General features: G+C 66.4%; 2 protein-coding genes across 6 annotated transcripts in view; one reads left to right on the top strand and one right to left on the bottom strand.

Moving 5' to 3' along the window:
• The window catches only part of RER1 (retention in endoplasmic reticulum sorting receptor 1), a 10084-nt gene extending 9849 nt beyond the window's left edge, over positions 1–235 (bottom strand). Inside the window, exon 1 of the mRNA XM_059376294.1 lies at positions 68–235. The gene's annotated coding sequence lies outside the window, so the exon portion shown is untranslated. The remainder of the gene's footprint in view (positions 1–67) is intronic.
• Positions 236–378: 143 nt separating this feature from the next.
• MORN1 (MORN repeat containing 1) overlaps positions 379–16080 on the top strand; it is a 48709-nt gene continuing 33007 nt past the window's right edge. The window contains exons 1-9 of one of the 5 annotated variants that reach the window (XM_059376285.1): positions 379–547; positions 923–994; positions 1722–1919; positions 2647–2745; positions 3249–3359; positions 4650–4740; positions 5245–5332; positions 14578–14674; positions 15878–15988. In XM_059376285.1, coding sequence (XP_059232268.1) covers positions 427–547; positions 923–994; positions 1722–1919; positions 2647–2745; positions 3249–3359; positions 4650–4740; positions 5245–5332; positions 14578–14674; positions 15878–15988 — 988 coding nt within the window. In that variant the 5' untranslated portion in view covers positions 379–426. The remainder of the gene's footprint in view (positions 548–922; positions 995–1721; positions 1920–2646; positions 2746–3248; positions 3360–4649; positions 4741–5244; positions 5333–14577; positions 14675–15877; positions 15989–16080) is intronic. The other 4 variants (XM_059376284.1, XM_059376286.1, XM_059376288.1 and 1 more) reach the window with 4 other exon arrangements.

The raw sequence follows: 16080 nt of genomic DNA, 5'->3' as shown, positions 1-16080 counted from the left end.
CCCCAGGCCCGCCCGCCCGGCCGAGCCCGCCGCCCCGCCCGCCCGGACACCCGCCGCCCGCCGGCACCTCGCCGCTCCCTGCGGCCGAGCGCGGTCTCCGAGGGCCGCGGGAAGGAGGACGCGGGCAGGCGGCCGCGCCGGCGCTTCGCACGGTCGGGAAGAGCCAGCCGAGCACTTCCGCTCTGTCCTGTGCGGCGCCGCCTCCGGAGCCTCCAAGATGGCCGTCGGGGCGGAGCCGAGAGCCTCCAACCATTTCCGCTTCCGGTGCGGGGCGCCCGGGCCGTTGGCTGGGCGGTCCCCTCGGCGGAAGGGACGTCATGGCGGAAGCGCACCCTGCGGCGCATGCGTAGTTGCCTCTAAGGGCTCCGAGCCGGCACAACTCCACTCCACAGATTGCTATCGCCCAGGGGCTTGGCCCACGGGCCAATGGAGGAGAGGTTTGCGGTTGCTACGGAAACCCGTAGCGGCAAAATGGCGGCGGCGGGCGGCGGGAGCCCGAGCTGCAGCCCGCCGCTCCAGGACCCGCCGAGGCGGCCGCCGCGGGATGGTAACGGCTGCGGGCCGGGGCCGGGTCTCCGTCCGCGAGGGGGGGGGGGGGGAGACGGGCGCGGGCTCGGCCCCAAGCCCAGCCGGCGGCCCCCGGGGAGCCCCGGCGCCCCAACCCTGGGAGGGGCGGCCCCGCGGCGGGCGGGCTTCCGCGCTCGCGGAGCCGAAGAACCGTGTTGGGGTCGAGCCCGAGCCGCCCCGCGGCGGGTGCCGGAGCCCAGGGACTCGCACGCTGCCCGCGGCGCGGGGCTGGGGGAGGCGCGCCCCGCCGCGGCCCCCGGGACCTGCCCCACGCGCGCGGCCCCCCGCCCCCGCCCCCGGCGCTCGCCGGCCGGCCCGGGACCTGCCTCAGGCGGGCGCCTCCCTCCGCTTGCAGGCCGCGGCGTCTACGTGTACCCGAACCCCTTCTTCCGCTACGACGGCGAGTGGAGCGGAGGAAGGATGCACGGTGAGGCTCCCCGCGGCCGCGCGGCCCCGCACCCCCGCACCCGAGCCCGGGACGGCCGGTCCCCGCAGGCTGAGAGCTCGCCGGGCGGCACATGCCCTCCCGGGGGCTCCGGGGCACCCGGGGCAGCGGAAGCCGCAGCCTCGACGTCCTCCTGGGGTCAGCTAGTCCGTCCCTGCCCAAGCGGGCGCCGCCGTCGCGGTTTCTGTTGACGAGTCGCGCTGTGTTCCGCGGTGCGAACCGAGACGTGCGCGGCCCCCGCGCCCCGGCTCCCCGCGGCGGCGTCCGCGCTCGCCGCGCTGTGGGCCGCGCCCGGCCTCCGCCCCGGAGACCGGAGGAGGAAGACGCGGTCCGTGTGAGGACGACTGCGCAGCCGTCTGACACATGAAAAGGAAAAGACCCGAAATCTTGATATTTGCAAGGATGGGGAAGGCGCGAGAGGGTATTACCGAAGGGAAGGAAGTCGGGAAGACAGACGGCCTGTGGCCTCAGTGCACGGCTCGCGAGAAGCAGATCCGAGGGGCAGGGGGACGAAACAGGAAAACCGAGGGCGGCCCCCGCGGGAGATGCTGAGCCCCAGGAAACAGTGGGGCGGGGGCAACGGACCGGAGGCGCCTGACGGAATGAGCCCTGGGTGTTGTGTGCAGCGGCCCAACCCCTGAATTCCACCCCGGCGACTAGTCCACAGTGCACTTACCTAAGTTGAACTTTAAAAAAAAAATTTTTTAAGGGAGAGATTACCTGCTTCTACGGAAAATCTCAGCATTAAAAGGAAGTCCTGAGCCTGAGCAGCCGGAGCCCCCCCAGGGGCGAGCCCCGACATTCCCGTGTGGACCCGCACACAGTGTGACGACTGTTTGGGGATTCTGCCTGCTCACCTCCCTGCCTGGTTTTCCGCTGGAGCATTGGTCTTTTAGCATTTTCTCATGTGAGCCCTTTTTGTGTCTGCTTTTGTCTGAAATCTCTGCTTCTCTTCCTCTGGGCCAGACGTGCAGACGCATGTCTGCAACCCTTGCCAGAGCCTGGCCTGGACAGCAGGGTTCCCCCTTTTTATTTTTATTTTTATTTTTAATTTACTTCTTTTTTTTTAAGATTTTATTTATTTATTTGACAGACAGAGATCACCAGTAGGCAGAGAGGCAGGCAGAGAGAGAGGAGGAAGCAGGCTCCCCGCTGAGCAGAGAGCCCGATGCGGGACTCGATCCCAGGACCCTGGGACCATGACCTGAGCCGAAGGCAGGGGCTTAACCCACTGAGCCACCCAGGCGCCCCTGTTCCCCCTTTTTAAATGTATTCTTGAGTGCCACCCTGTGTCCACAGACTCCGTTTCTTCCGGCCCTGGTCCTGATGGAGGCCGGGTGACTGCCGTGTCCCCTCTGAGGAGGTTAGGATGGGTCCTCCCTGCAAGTGGACAGTGCTGCTGTCATTCCAGCTGAGACAGTGGGGCTTAGTTATGTGTCGACAGCGTTTTTATGGAGAAACATGTATGTGGGTGAGTTTGCAGTGAGCAGGCATGGGACGAGAGGCCGAGCCGAACACGGGCCTGAGAGCTTCAAAGTCCAGGTCTTCCCTCGGGGAAACCAGTCCCGCCACGCGTGGGCAGCGGGGGTTTCTCCGGCTTCGGTCTGACTTCACATCATGATTTCTTTCCCCAGGCCAGGGCAAGCTGCTGTTTAAAGACGGGAGTTACTACGAAGGCGAGTTTGTGGACGGGGAGATCACAGGGGAAGGCTGCCGGCTCTGGGCCTCATCAGGTTAGGGGGGACGGGTGCAGGCGTGCTGACTGCTCTCTCACAGACTGTCTCTGCTGTAAGGTGTCCCTGGCTTCAGGGTGCAGAAGGCACCTCCATTTGTGAAGCATGGGCCCCCCGTTTCCATCCTGTCCCCCACATCAGCACCATGCCAGCCTAGGGCCGGGGCAGCCCCTCCCAGACCTTCTTGGGCAAGCGTGGTGGTGGTTCTCCCGTGGAGGGAAGCCCAGCCCCACAGGTTCTGACCCACAGAGGCCTTTGCCCTTGGGCCCCGGGATGCCGCATAGGAGATCCGCGCCCACACAGTCACGGGACGGCGGGACCGAGCCCACCTAATCCTAGTTTCTCCCGTTCGCCACAGTGAGCAGCAGATGTGCAGACTCGCCCACGTGTTCTGCAACGGCACTTGCTGCCCCCGTTGGTCAGGGCGGGGAGGGACAGGGCTGGACCCGCAGGGACACAGGAGCAGCTCTAACCCCGACTGCTCTTCTCCCCGTCTGCCCCAGGGGACACCTACTCTGGACAGTTTGTCCTGGGAGAGCCTCAGGGATACGGCCTCATGAAGTACAAAGCTGGCGGCCATTACGAAGGGGAGCTCACCCACGGCCTGAGAGAAGGTCTGACGCCCACGGGAGCCGAGTGCGGCAGGGGGCTCTGTGGGGAGCCCTGGGCCCCAGCGCGCCGCCCTGAGATCTGACTCTGGGCCTGACGTCTGCCCGGCAGAGCCGGCCGCGCGCCTCTCTCTGTCCCCAGAACCACGTGGGCTGCAGTTCCGTGGGGGGGCCGTGGCCCGGGGACCCTGCCTGCTGGGGCTGAGACCGTAGGGCGCACCTCAGTTCCCTGCCGTGCTTAAAACCCAGCGGCTCAGAAAACCGCTGTTGAATTACTGGCCTGCAACCCCAGGGCTCAGCCGCCTGCCCCTGGCTTGGCGAGGTGAGGTTTCCGGCCCCACATGCGGTCGCCCCTGCGGTGGTGGTGCTCAAGCAGGGCTGGAGGGTCCTGGACCCTGGCCCAGAGCCTCAGTGCTGCTGGGAGGCAAGAAGCGGCGGGTCCTCTGAGAACAGGCTGCTGGACAAAGCCAGTCAGGAGGGCACAGGCTGGGGGCGAAGCAGGGTCTGCCCCGGGGGGGGTGGTGTGCATCCCCTGCCGCGGAGACTGAAGCACTGGCTGTTGTAGACGAGCCCCCAGAGGCCAGGCCCGCAGCCCCGCAGCCTCTGGTCCTGTCCTCGCACGGGGAGGCGCGCTCACAGGCGTCTCACACCACACAGCGAAGCTCTCACACTTGTCCTCTGGCCTTCGTTTTCTTTTTCTTTTTTTGAGATTCATTTGTTTCAGAGAGAGAAGGCGTGCCGGCAGGGGAGGGGTGAAGGGAGACTCCAACACACTCCCTGCCTAGCGTGTGAGATCATGACCTGAGCTGAAACCAAGAGTCGGACCTTCCCCCAGCAGATCCCCCAGGTCCCCCGTCCTCTGGCCTTTAGACCAAGGGCCTCTGAGTTGGTCACTGGAGGCCCAGCACTGCCCTGTCTCTGTGAGACACAGTTTCCCGTGGACTGACGCCACGGCAGAGCCGTGGGGTGGCCCCAGCCAGACAGCAGGGCACTCCAGCCTCAGATGCTGGGGCCTGGGGGAATTTAAGGGGTGCCCCTCCCACCCCCGCTCAGCGCCTTTGAGAGCTGGACCCTAGAAGCACTTTCACAGGCGTGACAGTCCCTGGGGCCACGCCGAGTCACAGTGCTGTCTTCCCCGGGCGCCCCCGGCCTGGGAGGGTGACCTGGTTCCTGGAATGGAGCTGACCACAGCTCTCGTCCTAATCCACCGCCGCTCTCTGGGGGCAGGGGTGGAAGCAGGGTCCCCCACAACAGGAGGCAGGAAGTGACGCTCGCTGCCCTGGGCTCCCTCCCTAGGACATGGGCACCTGGTGGACCAGGACGGACAGGCCTACTGGGGCTCGTTCCATAACAACAAGCGGCACGGCCAGGGGCACATGGTCTTCCGGTGAGTATGCCGCCCCCTCCCCGGGGCGTCTGCAGCACCCAGGCGTCTGAGCTCTCAACAACTGACACTGGTTACTGGTGCGTTCAGTAGGGAGAAACTCTCTGCCGGGTAAACGCCTGGTGGAAGCTTGGGCAGTGGGAGGGGGACGGGCGGGGCCTCTCTCGGGCACCCGGACGCGGTGGGCCTGCCTTGCTGTCGGTTGCTCGCACATGATGCCGCCACGGCCACGTGTGGTTCACAGCAACTCTTCCTCAAGCCTTACATGCCTGCGGGCCGGGCGGGTCGGGCCACCGGCCGCTGCCATCACTCCCTGCTGAGCGCCGGGGCCGCCTGCCCGTCCACAGCAGGCCCTGGCAAGGCATGAGCTCATGCCATCTGCTTGGGCCCACGTTTGCCTCGGGCCCGGTGGCGCGTGCTGAGCCCCGGCCGGAGGAGCGGGGCTGAGTCAGCGCCGCCACCTGGCCCTCCGCGGTCTGAGAGCAGCCCCTGTGTCTGTGTCCCCAGGAACGGCGACAAGTACGAAGGCGACTGGGTCCGGGACCAGCGTCAGGGGCACGGGGTGCTGTTCCGTGCCGACGGCTCCACCTACAAGGTACCTGGAGACGTGGCCGGACCCCAGGCTCTTGGGGGCCCCGCTGGGGTCCTTGTGCCACTGGACACCCTCATGGGGCACCTCCGTGCTGCTCCCCCCCCCCCCCCGGGGCCAGGGGGGGCGGCCGCCCCGCCTGGGAGGAAGTGAGGGAAGGGCCTCGGCTGACACTTGCCCTGTCTGGCTCCTGTGATGCCCCGCACCCTGCCGTGTCACCTGTGGGAATGGGGTGATGCTTCTCGTTCCCTTGAGGTCACCCTTGGGGCCAGTGACGGGTTTCCGATGAGAAATCCCCGCCTTGATAATGTGAGGGCACAGGCGAGGCTGCGCACCCTTCCGCATTGCGCAGGCCGTAGCCCTCGGGTCTGACCAGGGCCGCGGGGGGTCAGGATGTACACGCAGGTGAGGGAAGACCTCACTGGGACCCCAGAATCCATCATTCATTTTTCTTATCGGACACTGGCCACGTGCCCAGCTGGGACCCAGCGGAGTCGGGGCCAGCGACGTGCGTCTCCTGCGGCAGTTGGTGGCCAGAGTGATGAGTCGCCCCGTTGGCCCCGCAGGCAGCTGGGGGCTTCGGGCCTGGCCAGCCTCGCTCCTGTGCCGTTCTGTGAGCTAAGCCCTACATGGTGGCGAGAGCCTCCACGGCTTCTGGACGGCACGGGCGGGGCGGGAGGGCCGCTCCTGGGGCAGGAGGGCAAGGGCGTGGTCTGGCAGGAGGTCCGGGAGGGGCCCAGGGAGACCCCGGCCTCCGGGGCTGGAGGGGGGTCGTGAGGGTCGCAGGAAGTGCTGGAAGGAAGCAGTGGTCCCCTCTCTGCGTCTGAAGGTCCCTCCTTGTTCCGAGGGCACTGCGGCCATCAGGAGATGGGAGGGGACAGAGAACAGCCCGGGGGTTCGGACGGAAGACACCAGCCTCACTGGCAGGTCAGATGTCGGGGCAAAGACCGGAGGAAAAGCAGGGGCGGCCTCTGGATCTGGGACCTGAGCATCGGAGGAAGACGGTGCCCGGGGTCGAATCCCGCGGGGAGACGGGAACGCCCACATGTTACCGTGGAAATGGGCAGCCAGTGGAAGGCCCCGTGGACACCCCCAGAATGGACCTGGGGCCAGCCTGCGTGGCCAGGCTCCTCAGGAAGGGAGACTCGTGTGTGGTGACGTCGCCACGGTGACTTCGCCATGGTGGCTGCGACGCCCCTACTGAATCTGGGGCCACAGGAGCCCAGGTGCTGCTGTACACGGCCGTTCACGCGGGTCCTGCCACTGCGGAGACCGCATCAGGCAGCCGGGGAGAGACGACGCGGGGTCCAGCTCCCGCAGCACGGAGCCAGACAGGAAGAGTGGCTTTGGGCCGAGAGTGGTAACAGAGCTGGCAGCGTCGCCAAGACAGCAGCTGGCGGGGCGCCCGAGGGGGCAGCTGGCGTCCCGGCCCCGTGCAGCAGTGCTCCAACGCTGGCCTGGAGCGCGGACGGCCCAGGAAGGCTGTACCCCAGCCTTGGTCAGGGCGGCTGGCAAGGGCCAGCGTCCCCCGTGCGCATCCGTGTCGCTGCCACCCCGCTGCTTCTATGCCAGGGGCCGTCCGCCCAGTCTCACAGGGCCAGCCGTGGGGCACAGCACGGGCACCTCAGACAACCGTCCATGGTTCTCCAGAGCTGCAAAGAGGGAGACACGGGGGCAGGTCTCCGTCCCCTGCCGCCCCGCCGTGCCACAGCTGGCACCCATGCCAACGTGCAAACCAGCCCTCGAGGGGCCGGGGAGGACAAGCACCAGAATATTCACGCCACAGGCACCGGCCTCTGTCCCCAGCCCTTCCCCCCATGGATGAGGACACAGGCCCAGCGGAGGGGCGGGGAGTTCCGGACTGGAGCCCCAGTGAGAGTCGGGGGGCGGCTGCATGGCCTCCGACCCGGGTGGGTCCCCTCACAGCCGGTCGGGCCGGCGGACCGTTCTGCTCTGCGGACCCCAGCACTGCCCTGTTGCTGGAGGCTTTTCTGGCCCTCGGCCCCTCCGCCACCCGCCGGGCCTCACTAAAGGGCTGTGGCTGCCCCCGGGGCCTCCACGCAGGCCTCCCCTGCATGTCAGGGCTCAACCCGGAGGAGACCAGGGCAACAGCTTTCCACACTCACTGCAGGCCGACCCGGGGCGCCCGCCTCCTGCCCAGCACTCCACCAGGGGGCAGCCCAGCCCCGGAGCAGGGCCGCCCGGCAGCCCTCACGGGGGCTTCTCCCGCTTGGGAGACATTTTGCTCCAACTTGAGCGCTGGAGCCCGATTTCAGCCCGAGCCGCCCCAGGCTGCTGCTCCTGCTGGCCAGGCTGCCGCCATCCCCAGGTGAGGAGACGTCCACTCGGACGGTCGCCCCTCAGAGTCACAGGCTGCTCTGTCCCGGCCTGCGGACCTCAGGACCCCCACGCGCCCTCGAGGGAGGTGACGTGTCCTCAACGAGGGGCACCTCCCACAGGAGTCAACATGGAAGGCTGGTCGTCCGGCCACGTCTTCCCCAGGATGCAGACTCGCATCCACACGCATTTCTGTTTGCTTGGCAACCTGCCAACTTTCCGGAGCGTCGTGCCCAAGGACCTGGGACAACCGTCCGGCCGCCTGCTGCTGTGAGTGCTGCTGGGACGCCGTCCTCCGTGGTGCTTGCCGTGTCTGTGGGTCGTCCCAGCCACGCACGGCGGCAGGGACGTGTGCAGCCACCTCGCCACAGCCCGGACGCCGATGAGACGACTCCAGTGGCACCCAGGTCCCAGAGGGCAGACGTGGGGGTCCCTCACGGCATTCCTTGGTCCTCTGGCCACTTCCTTAACCAGCTTCCAGAAGGCCGTGCAGACGGGGCGCGTGGAGAAGGGCTGCGCCCAGGAAAGCCGCATGGCGACCTCGGACACGGTGACCTCAGACTCGGAAACCTCGGACACGGTGCCCGTAGACACACGGCACTCTCGGAGACGGCGCAGCACCCACCGCCACCAGCATTCATTCTGGAGCCATTGGGAGACTTCGCTCACGGTCTGTCTCCAGGCCTGGCCCATGGGGAAGGCGCAGGCTCCCGGGCCAGCGCAGGCCTCTCCACGTTGCAGGGACGCCTCACGCCTGACCTCCGACCCCCGGTTATCAGGTCACCCCGTAGCCCAGGCAGCATGGGAGGGAGCTGGGCGCTACCCTGAGGCGTGTCTCCCGCGCGGCTGCGCGTTCCCTGGGCTCCCACGGAGCAACAGTCAGCCTCCTTTAAAAACATCTCTGTGGATCGTGAAACGGGCCTCACGTGAAATGCGCGGCTGTTCCGCTAAGGGCACGGCTCGGGGCGTGAAGCACAGCCCACTGTCGCGCGCCCGTCCCCACCGTCCGTCTCCAGGACGTTCCATCTTCCAGACTGACGTCTGTCCCAGGAAACGCTAGCCCCCGAACTGTGGCACCCACCCCGCCACTCTCTGACTCCGCGGATCTGACTCCCGCGGGAGCCGCGCGTGCGGGGAGTCCCGCGGGGCCTGTGCTGCGGGGAGCGCTGGTCTCTGAGCTCGAAGTCCTTGAGCTCCGGCCCTGCCCCTTCCTCTCTCAGGCTGGGTAACAGTCCGTCACGCGGAGGGACCCGGTGCTGCTCCTCCTCCGTCCACCCACGGCCCCCCGGGGCTGCTCCCACCGCTGGGTCCTCGTGAGCGCGGCTGCCGGGGTCGTGGGGTGCATAGCGCTCAGCCCCTGCACCCAGGTCTTCGGGGCACACGCGCAGAAGACGAGCTTCTGGACCACGTGGTGGCTCCCGGCTGGATTTCTGGGGAACCCCACGCCGCTCCAACAGCGGCTGTGCATCGGTTCTGATCTGTCCACACCCTCGCCTGCACTTGTCCCTCCTGCCCTTGAAGACGGCCGTCCCCGCGTGTTCTGGCACTGCCCACAATCTAGCGCCCACCGTTGCCGCCGTGGAGGGATGTGGCCTCCGTCCGTCCTTGCTGGGCTCGTCTGCCCGGCCTCACCCTCCTTCCCGGCATATCCCTTGGCTGGACTGCCGGCCCTGACAGCGGCTGTCACCCGGGGAGCACAGGCTCTGCCACACACACACGGCTGGGATGCATGAACCATCCTGTGCCTACAGGTGTGGCAGGGTCTGTGCACCTCTTGCTTTCTTCCCAGGGAGTGCCGGCCCCCACATGAGGCCCTTCGGCAGCCGCAGACCCCACCCTCTTCAATCCCGAGCTGCCCAGAAAACTGTCCTGAGCCCCTCTCACCACAGATCTACCAGCTTCTGATTTTTATTTATTTTTGAGATAATTTTATTTCCTCGAAGATTAGACAGTAGAGGCCGAGCTGTCCCTTGGCCGTGTCCTATGTCAGCCGAATCGGACAGAGAACCTGCCAAACCCAGAGAAGGGGAAGTTCCAGGAGGGGTGGCACCTGCAGAGGCGCACTCAGGACCGCATGAATGGGGGAGTCGGCCCCCCCCCGCCCGCACGCCGTTAAGTCTGCCTTCCCGTGGCACGTACGCCTTTGCCCCAAGGTTCCTGCTGCCTCATCACCAGATTCCCCAATGCAGACCGTTGTAAGGAGCCTTTAAAATGTTAGTCCCTGGCAATGTCCACTCCTGAAGATCATGTTCCAGTGTCTTCTGTCGACATAAAAACAACGTATCCCTAAGCCAGAACTGCTTCTCCCTCTCCCGTCACGGGAGCCGCATGAGCGGAATTGGGGCGGCTCATCTTGGAGAGAACGTTTCCTGCCTCTGCTACCCACTGAAGGTTCTGCCCGGATCACCCCCAGGCTCCGGGCTTGCACCCGCTGGACCACCTCCAAGGGACATGCGGGCAGGCGTGCCCAGCAGCGGCAAGCTTACTGGCTCCTCCAGGGGACGTGGCTGTAGCACAGTGACCCCCGCAGGCACAGGGCAGCCGCTCCTAGAGGGACAGAGTTCAAAAATCCCTGGTGGAGCCCAGGAGCCAGTACCGCTCCGTGGAGGCGAGCCATGTCCCCCGCAGAGAGGAAGCAGATCCAAGCTGTCAGGGAACCTCGGTGACTGTGCAGCAGAGCGGTCCCTACCGTGTGTCCGCAGGGTGGTCCCCACCAGCAGCTGCCAGCTTCTGGCCATCCCTGGGCGCCTCTCCACGCACGCTGGCTGGGTTTTTCGGGTTGGCTTTCCCAGAGGGAGGCCTGCTGGTTGGTACACCTGCTTGCTGCACGGGGCCGGTGGCCGGCCTTCTGTGCATCCTCCCCTGCTGGCAGCTCCCAGCCGCCGCTGTGCTCACCTGCGTGTCTTTGGGAATGCCGCTGGCCTTTATGTGCCCAGGCCACCCTTCACAGCCCAGGAATGTGGGGCCCTGACTGCAGGGGTGCACGGCACACAGGACAGTCGGGCGTCTGGGTCTGCTCACACACAGGGGAGGGGTCTGGACTGCCAGAGCCGTCGTGGGGGCCAGCGCCACACTTTGTCCTCTGTGTGGTCTGCACGCCAGCAGGCAGCAGAAACAGACACAGAAAGGCAGCAAGAGCCACAGTGCACACCTTGACATCCGAGGAACTAACAAGCAAGGTCGTGGAGATCCAACACAACAGCCGTGACCCTGCTCTTGCTGGGGACACGGATGAGCAGGAGGCACACCTGTGCCCCGACGTGCCGGCCGGCCTGCGTGTCCATGGCAACCCCACAGGCTGCCCCACAAGCTGGAGACACAGGCCCCTTGGATAGTCCCAGGGCCCAGGCAGGTGGCCTGGCGCCACATCCGCTTATGTGACCTAACTCCAGACCACCCTTTGCTGGTCTACAAAGTCGTGACCTCCGAACGGTGGTCCTCTGCTGCAGCTCCGAGGTTCGACGACAGGGGAGGCCGTCCCAATACTGCCCACGGCGGACACTGGGGAGCTGGGCCATTGGGCCCTCGTGGTGTGGCCACCCAAACCCTGGGCCACAGGCAGGACGTGACCCATGTGCCAGGCTGGACGTTCAGTGTGTGCTGGGGGGCACCGGGGGGCGTGGGGGGGCAGGTGGAGAAGCACAGTAGCTCTTCCCTCGGAAAGGAACATAGAATCAACAGAAGAGGCTCCCTAAAATGAGAATCCAGCTCTTCTCACAGTTTATTCCCACCACGTGTGCCCGGGAGAGCACCCAAGGAGGCTCTCATCCCAGTGGCCCAACTGTCCCGCCGGTGTCTGTGGTGTGGACACAGCCCCCTGCCCCCTCTTCCTGCAACACCCTACGGCGCACGAGCCCTCAGCGGGGCCGAGAGGGGTAGGGAGAGAGCCGAGGGAGCCCCCACCCCGGGGGGATGTGCCCCCAACCATCCTTGGGGGCAACCCCCCCATACCCCCTCCGTGCGACGCTTTTTAAAGTATTGGTTCACGTTCTGTGTGCAAGTCAGCTGAGAAAGGGCAGAATTTTCGAAGGTATGATTTATAACATCAATTAAGATTCCGCGCTGCTGGGCAAGTTACGCTGTGCCCTGGAGCACGCCTGTCCTGGGGAGTCCTGTGTTAGCGCTGCAGACACCCAGCCCCCCCAGAGGCCCCAGCAGCCTGTGAACGACCCAGGAAAACAGTGGAGAGTAAGCACAGAGCCCCGCATGCCCCTGGAGTGGGTGTGGGACACATGGTCCCACTGGCCGCCCTGGACATCTCTGGGTGTGGGAGGACCCGCCAGTCTGCTCCCTCTCGGGCAACCCGAGGCTGTGCCTTCCTCCAGGAAGCAGCGTGGGTGCTTAGCAGAGAGAGGACGGGCCGACGGAGGGAGCGCGGAGACAAGACGTGGCCGTTCTCACGGCGGCAACAGCTACGATGCGGACGACGGGCCAGCAGCCAGCTCCCGGCTTCGAGAGCCTCTCGGCCTGTCCTGAGCCTCACGCTGCCCTGAGGGAGCCGGTGAGAGTTTATGACTAGCGTCCGTCCGCCTGTCCGTGGGAGCTCTGACGCCAGGCTCCAGGAGGCCAGGGAAGGATGTCCGCTAGGAAGCGCCGCAGGCTTGCGCTCCATCTGGCGGGAGCATCTGGAGCCCCGCGACGGGGAGCCTAGCGAGGGCGGAGTGGACGTCCCCGCCGCGGGCGTGGGCGGGGTCGGTGCTCTGTGCACACTGGACTCCGCAGCCGGCTTCCAGCGTCTTGAATCCCAACTTCCCACGGGGAGCGCCCCTGAGCACGTGGCCAGGCTCCACGGGCCCCACGCCCCGCCCCAGCACACCTGCACGGGGACAGGAGCGAAGACCGGGAGGCGAGGGCAGGGGCAGGCCTGCCCAGGGCACGCAGTGGGCACAGCTCTTGCCCCTGGGAGGGCGGAGGGAGACCGGGGAAAGGTGAGGGGCCCCTCATGAAGGCTCTGTTCTCCTGGAGGCACAGCCCCGCCGTGGCCGCCGCCCCCAGCCTGGGCCCCTGTCGGGGCTGACCGCGTCCCACTGTAGCAGCTGTTCCTGCCAGGCCTGGAGACTGAGCCCCGTGGTTCTAAGTAGAGGGCACAGCTGGTGCTGGGGGCAGTGGACGTGGCTTGGCTCCTGTGGGGTTTGCGTTCTTTTGGCTGAGAGTCCTGTCGCCTGAGTTGAAACCGGTGACTTCTCAAGTCCGAGGATGGTGTCGTGAGGGAAGGGGTTTCCTGGCAAACAAACCAGTCCGGCGGCGTCGTCACATCCAAGCCTCACCCGCCGGCTCCCAGCAAGCAGAGTCCCCAGGGGCAGGGGCTCAGCGTGCAGGCCCCCTGCCCTCCCAGGATTTTTTTTTTTTTAAAGATTTTATTTATTTGTCAGAGAGGGAGAGCGAGCGAGCGAGCACAGAGTGGGAGGCAGAGGCAGAGGGAGAAGCAGGCTCCCCGCCGAGCAAGGAGCCCGGTGTGGGACTCGATCCCAGGACACTGGGATCATGACCTGAGCCGAAGGCAGCTGCTTAACCAACTGAGCCACCCAGGCCTCCCTGCCCTCTCAGGATTGTCCCCCACTGACCCACGGACAGCAGCCCAGCCCAGCATGCCCTGCTGTCTCCCGCCCAGGTCCCTTTGCCCATCCTATTGAGAGAGCCATCCCACTGCGCACACACATGCACACGGGTACACAGATGTGCACACGGACATGCAGGTGCACACACGTGCACATGGATACGCAGATGCACACGTGGGAGCAGGGGCACATACGTCACCCCAAGCGTGGACACACGTGCGCAGTGACTCCCTGATTGCAGGGCCAAACACCCATGCTGGCTCTAGAGTGGCCCCCGCAGCTGCCAGCAGGCTCCCTGCCCTGAGTCAGGACAACAGAGTGGGGCCCACGGGTTGCAACTCCAGGGCCTCACCTCCACTTCGGTCCGGCCCGTCACCTGCACACGTGAGCCACTTCCTGGAGAACGCGACCTCAGCCTCGCATGGCCCTGAGCGTCCTGGGAGCACCACGAGGGCACCCGAGCCGTCATGGGGCTGACTCGGCTCTCTGGGCCTCCCCTGAGGTGGGGGGCAGTCTGGCACCCCAGCAGGCAGCCCAGCCCCTCCTGCCAGCTGTCCAGTGCCCTGGCCCAGGGGCCAGCTGTGCTGGAGCCTGGCCATGGAGGTCCCGCCCCCACCCTGCAGCCTGACCTGGCCCCACAGCCCTGGTGCTCGGTGACTCTGTTCTCCAAGTCGCCCCCCGCGGGGCGTCCGAGTTCTGCAGAGCAGCGGCTCTCAGGGCCATTCTCACAGCCCCGTGGTCCCTCATGGTCCCGCCCAAGGGAGAGCCGGGCGCTGAGCTGCCTCCCACGGCACCTGCGTGCAGCGCCCTCCGCGTGGCACTGACAGCGCCCGCGCCGCGGGAGAGCAGGGCAGGGACACGGGAGCCCCGTTAGCTCCCTCAGAGGAGCGCATAGACCCACAGGGCTTCCAGCCGGTTTTTCTTCTAACAGGAGGACCTTGACGTTTTCCACGGAAGCAGTTGTGGCTCTCACATTGTCCCCACGCCGCTGTGCCTGTGGTTCAGAGAGGCTGCTGGGGGGGGGGGGCGCTGCACGCGGGCTCCGAGGGCCCCTCAGGGGGCTTGTTGCTGGTGGGCTCCTCGCCAGCACCAGTGTAGTCTCTACTGTGCTCCCAGGGCCCCGTTTGGAGCGTTCGCATATGAGCCATTGTCCCCCGACTCCGCGGCTTCTCACGGTTCCACTGCAGAGGGACTTGGAGGCCAGGGCGGTGCCCCGTGATTGCCGCCCCTCGGGGCTGGTTTTCCAGCAGCCTCAGTCCTCGCCTGTGGCGGGGTTGGTGCTTGCAGGGACCCCGGGCCTCCGCCTGCGGTCTCGTGTCGTCCGTGGGCTCTGAGTGCACACGGCTCTCTCCGCAGGGACAGTGGCACGGTGATGTCTTCAGCGGCCTGGGCCAGCTGACCCACTGCTCCGGGGCCGTCTACCGTGGGATGTGGATCAACGGCCGCCCGGTGGGTAGGTGCCTCTCCCGCCCTTGCCTCGCCTGTCTTCTCGTGGGGTCACGGCGGGGTCTGCTGAGTTCTGTCTCCGATGGCCACAGGCGCTCGCACAGGGATGCTGAATCCGGAGGTGTTTGGGGTCAGGGGTGAAGTAGGATCTAAACCCCCAGCCCCTTTAGGAAAAACACATTCCAGTCGGGTTTCAGAAGGGCTCGCGACTGGTCTGCCTTCGGCTCAGGTCAGGATCTCAGGGTGCGGGGGGCCTGGGGGTCGAGCCAGCCTACCCCAGGGCCCCCCGGGAGTGCCTTTGTAACTGTGCCCTGGGAAGAGACCCGGATCCCAGCTCACCCCACGTGAGGGCTCCTGGACGCCTGGTGGGGCAGCCTCTGGCAAGGGGGCATAGGATGTGTCCTCGCGTCCCCCCAGCAGAGTCTCAGCCACCGCCAGAGTCCACCTAGGCCCGCTGAAGCGGGCTCTGGCCTCCCCCTGCTGAGGGCCGGGTCGTCCCCCCTCAACGGAGCAGGGCTGTCCAGGCCCACCGTCTCCGCGAGGCACCTGCCGCCCTCCACACTCGCCTGTGGGAGCCCCCTCCTGACCCGCACGTCCTCTGTCAGACTCCGTCCTGTCCTAAGCTTTAACGACCCGAACCCTGGGGACGCAGGGGGAGCGGACACCGAGAACGCCGTCTCCAGCTGCTCCGACCCCAGAGGCGCCCCGCACGTCTGGCCTGTGGGTGGCCACGCCCCGGCCAGCTCCCCAGCTGGTGTCCAGGGCGCCCCACCAGGCACACGTGGAGCCACTGACCAGACGCAAGGAGGGCGGGGCCGGAGTCCCAAGCAAGCAGAGGGTGTGCGGGAGCGCCCCCCGCGTGCAAACCCGAATGCCCACGAGCCCTTCGCTCACGGCCCTTTGGCGCTGGGTGGGCTTCCGAGGCCTCTGTAGTGTGACCAGCTCTGCAGTAAGTTGCTTAAAAGTCCCAGCTGGCCTTCAGGATGGGTCACAGTCTCACTCAGCGAGGGCCCAGGTCGCTGGGTGGGGTGGCACGGGCAGGGGACTTCCAGTCACGCGTGTGATAAAACCGCACATCCCTCCCCCTGCGGTGCCCTGGGAAGCGCGGCTGTTCCGTGGGGGGCCCACGTGGGGGCCTGGGCTTGCACAGACCGTGGCCCCACCGGCCCCGCCATTCAGCTGTGCCGCGCTCTGCTCTGCTCTCTCCCAGCACAAGCCAAGAAGATCGTGATTTTGGGTCCGGAGGTGATGGACGTGGCTCAGGGCTCTTCCTTCACTGTGAGCGTTCAGCTGCAGCAGGACAGTGGGGAAGTGGCCGAGGGTGAGTGTCTCCAGGGTGATGGCTGCAGACGTCAGGTGCTTAGGGTTAGGGACGAGATGCCCTGTGTGGCTTCGGGTACGGGGACACCCGCG

This window comes from Mustela nigripes, chromosome 14 (genome assembly GCF_022355385.1).
Source record: "Mustela nigripes isolate SB6536 chromosome 14, MUSNIG.SB6536, whole genome shotgun sequence".
NCBI lineage: Eukaryota > Metazoa > Chordata > Mammalia > Carnivora > Mustelidae > Mustela > Mustela nigripes.
Note: the sequence above shows the minus strand (reverse complement) of the source record. Positions and strands in the feature narration are given on the sequence as shown.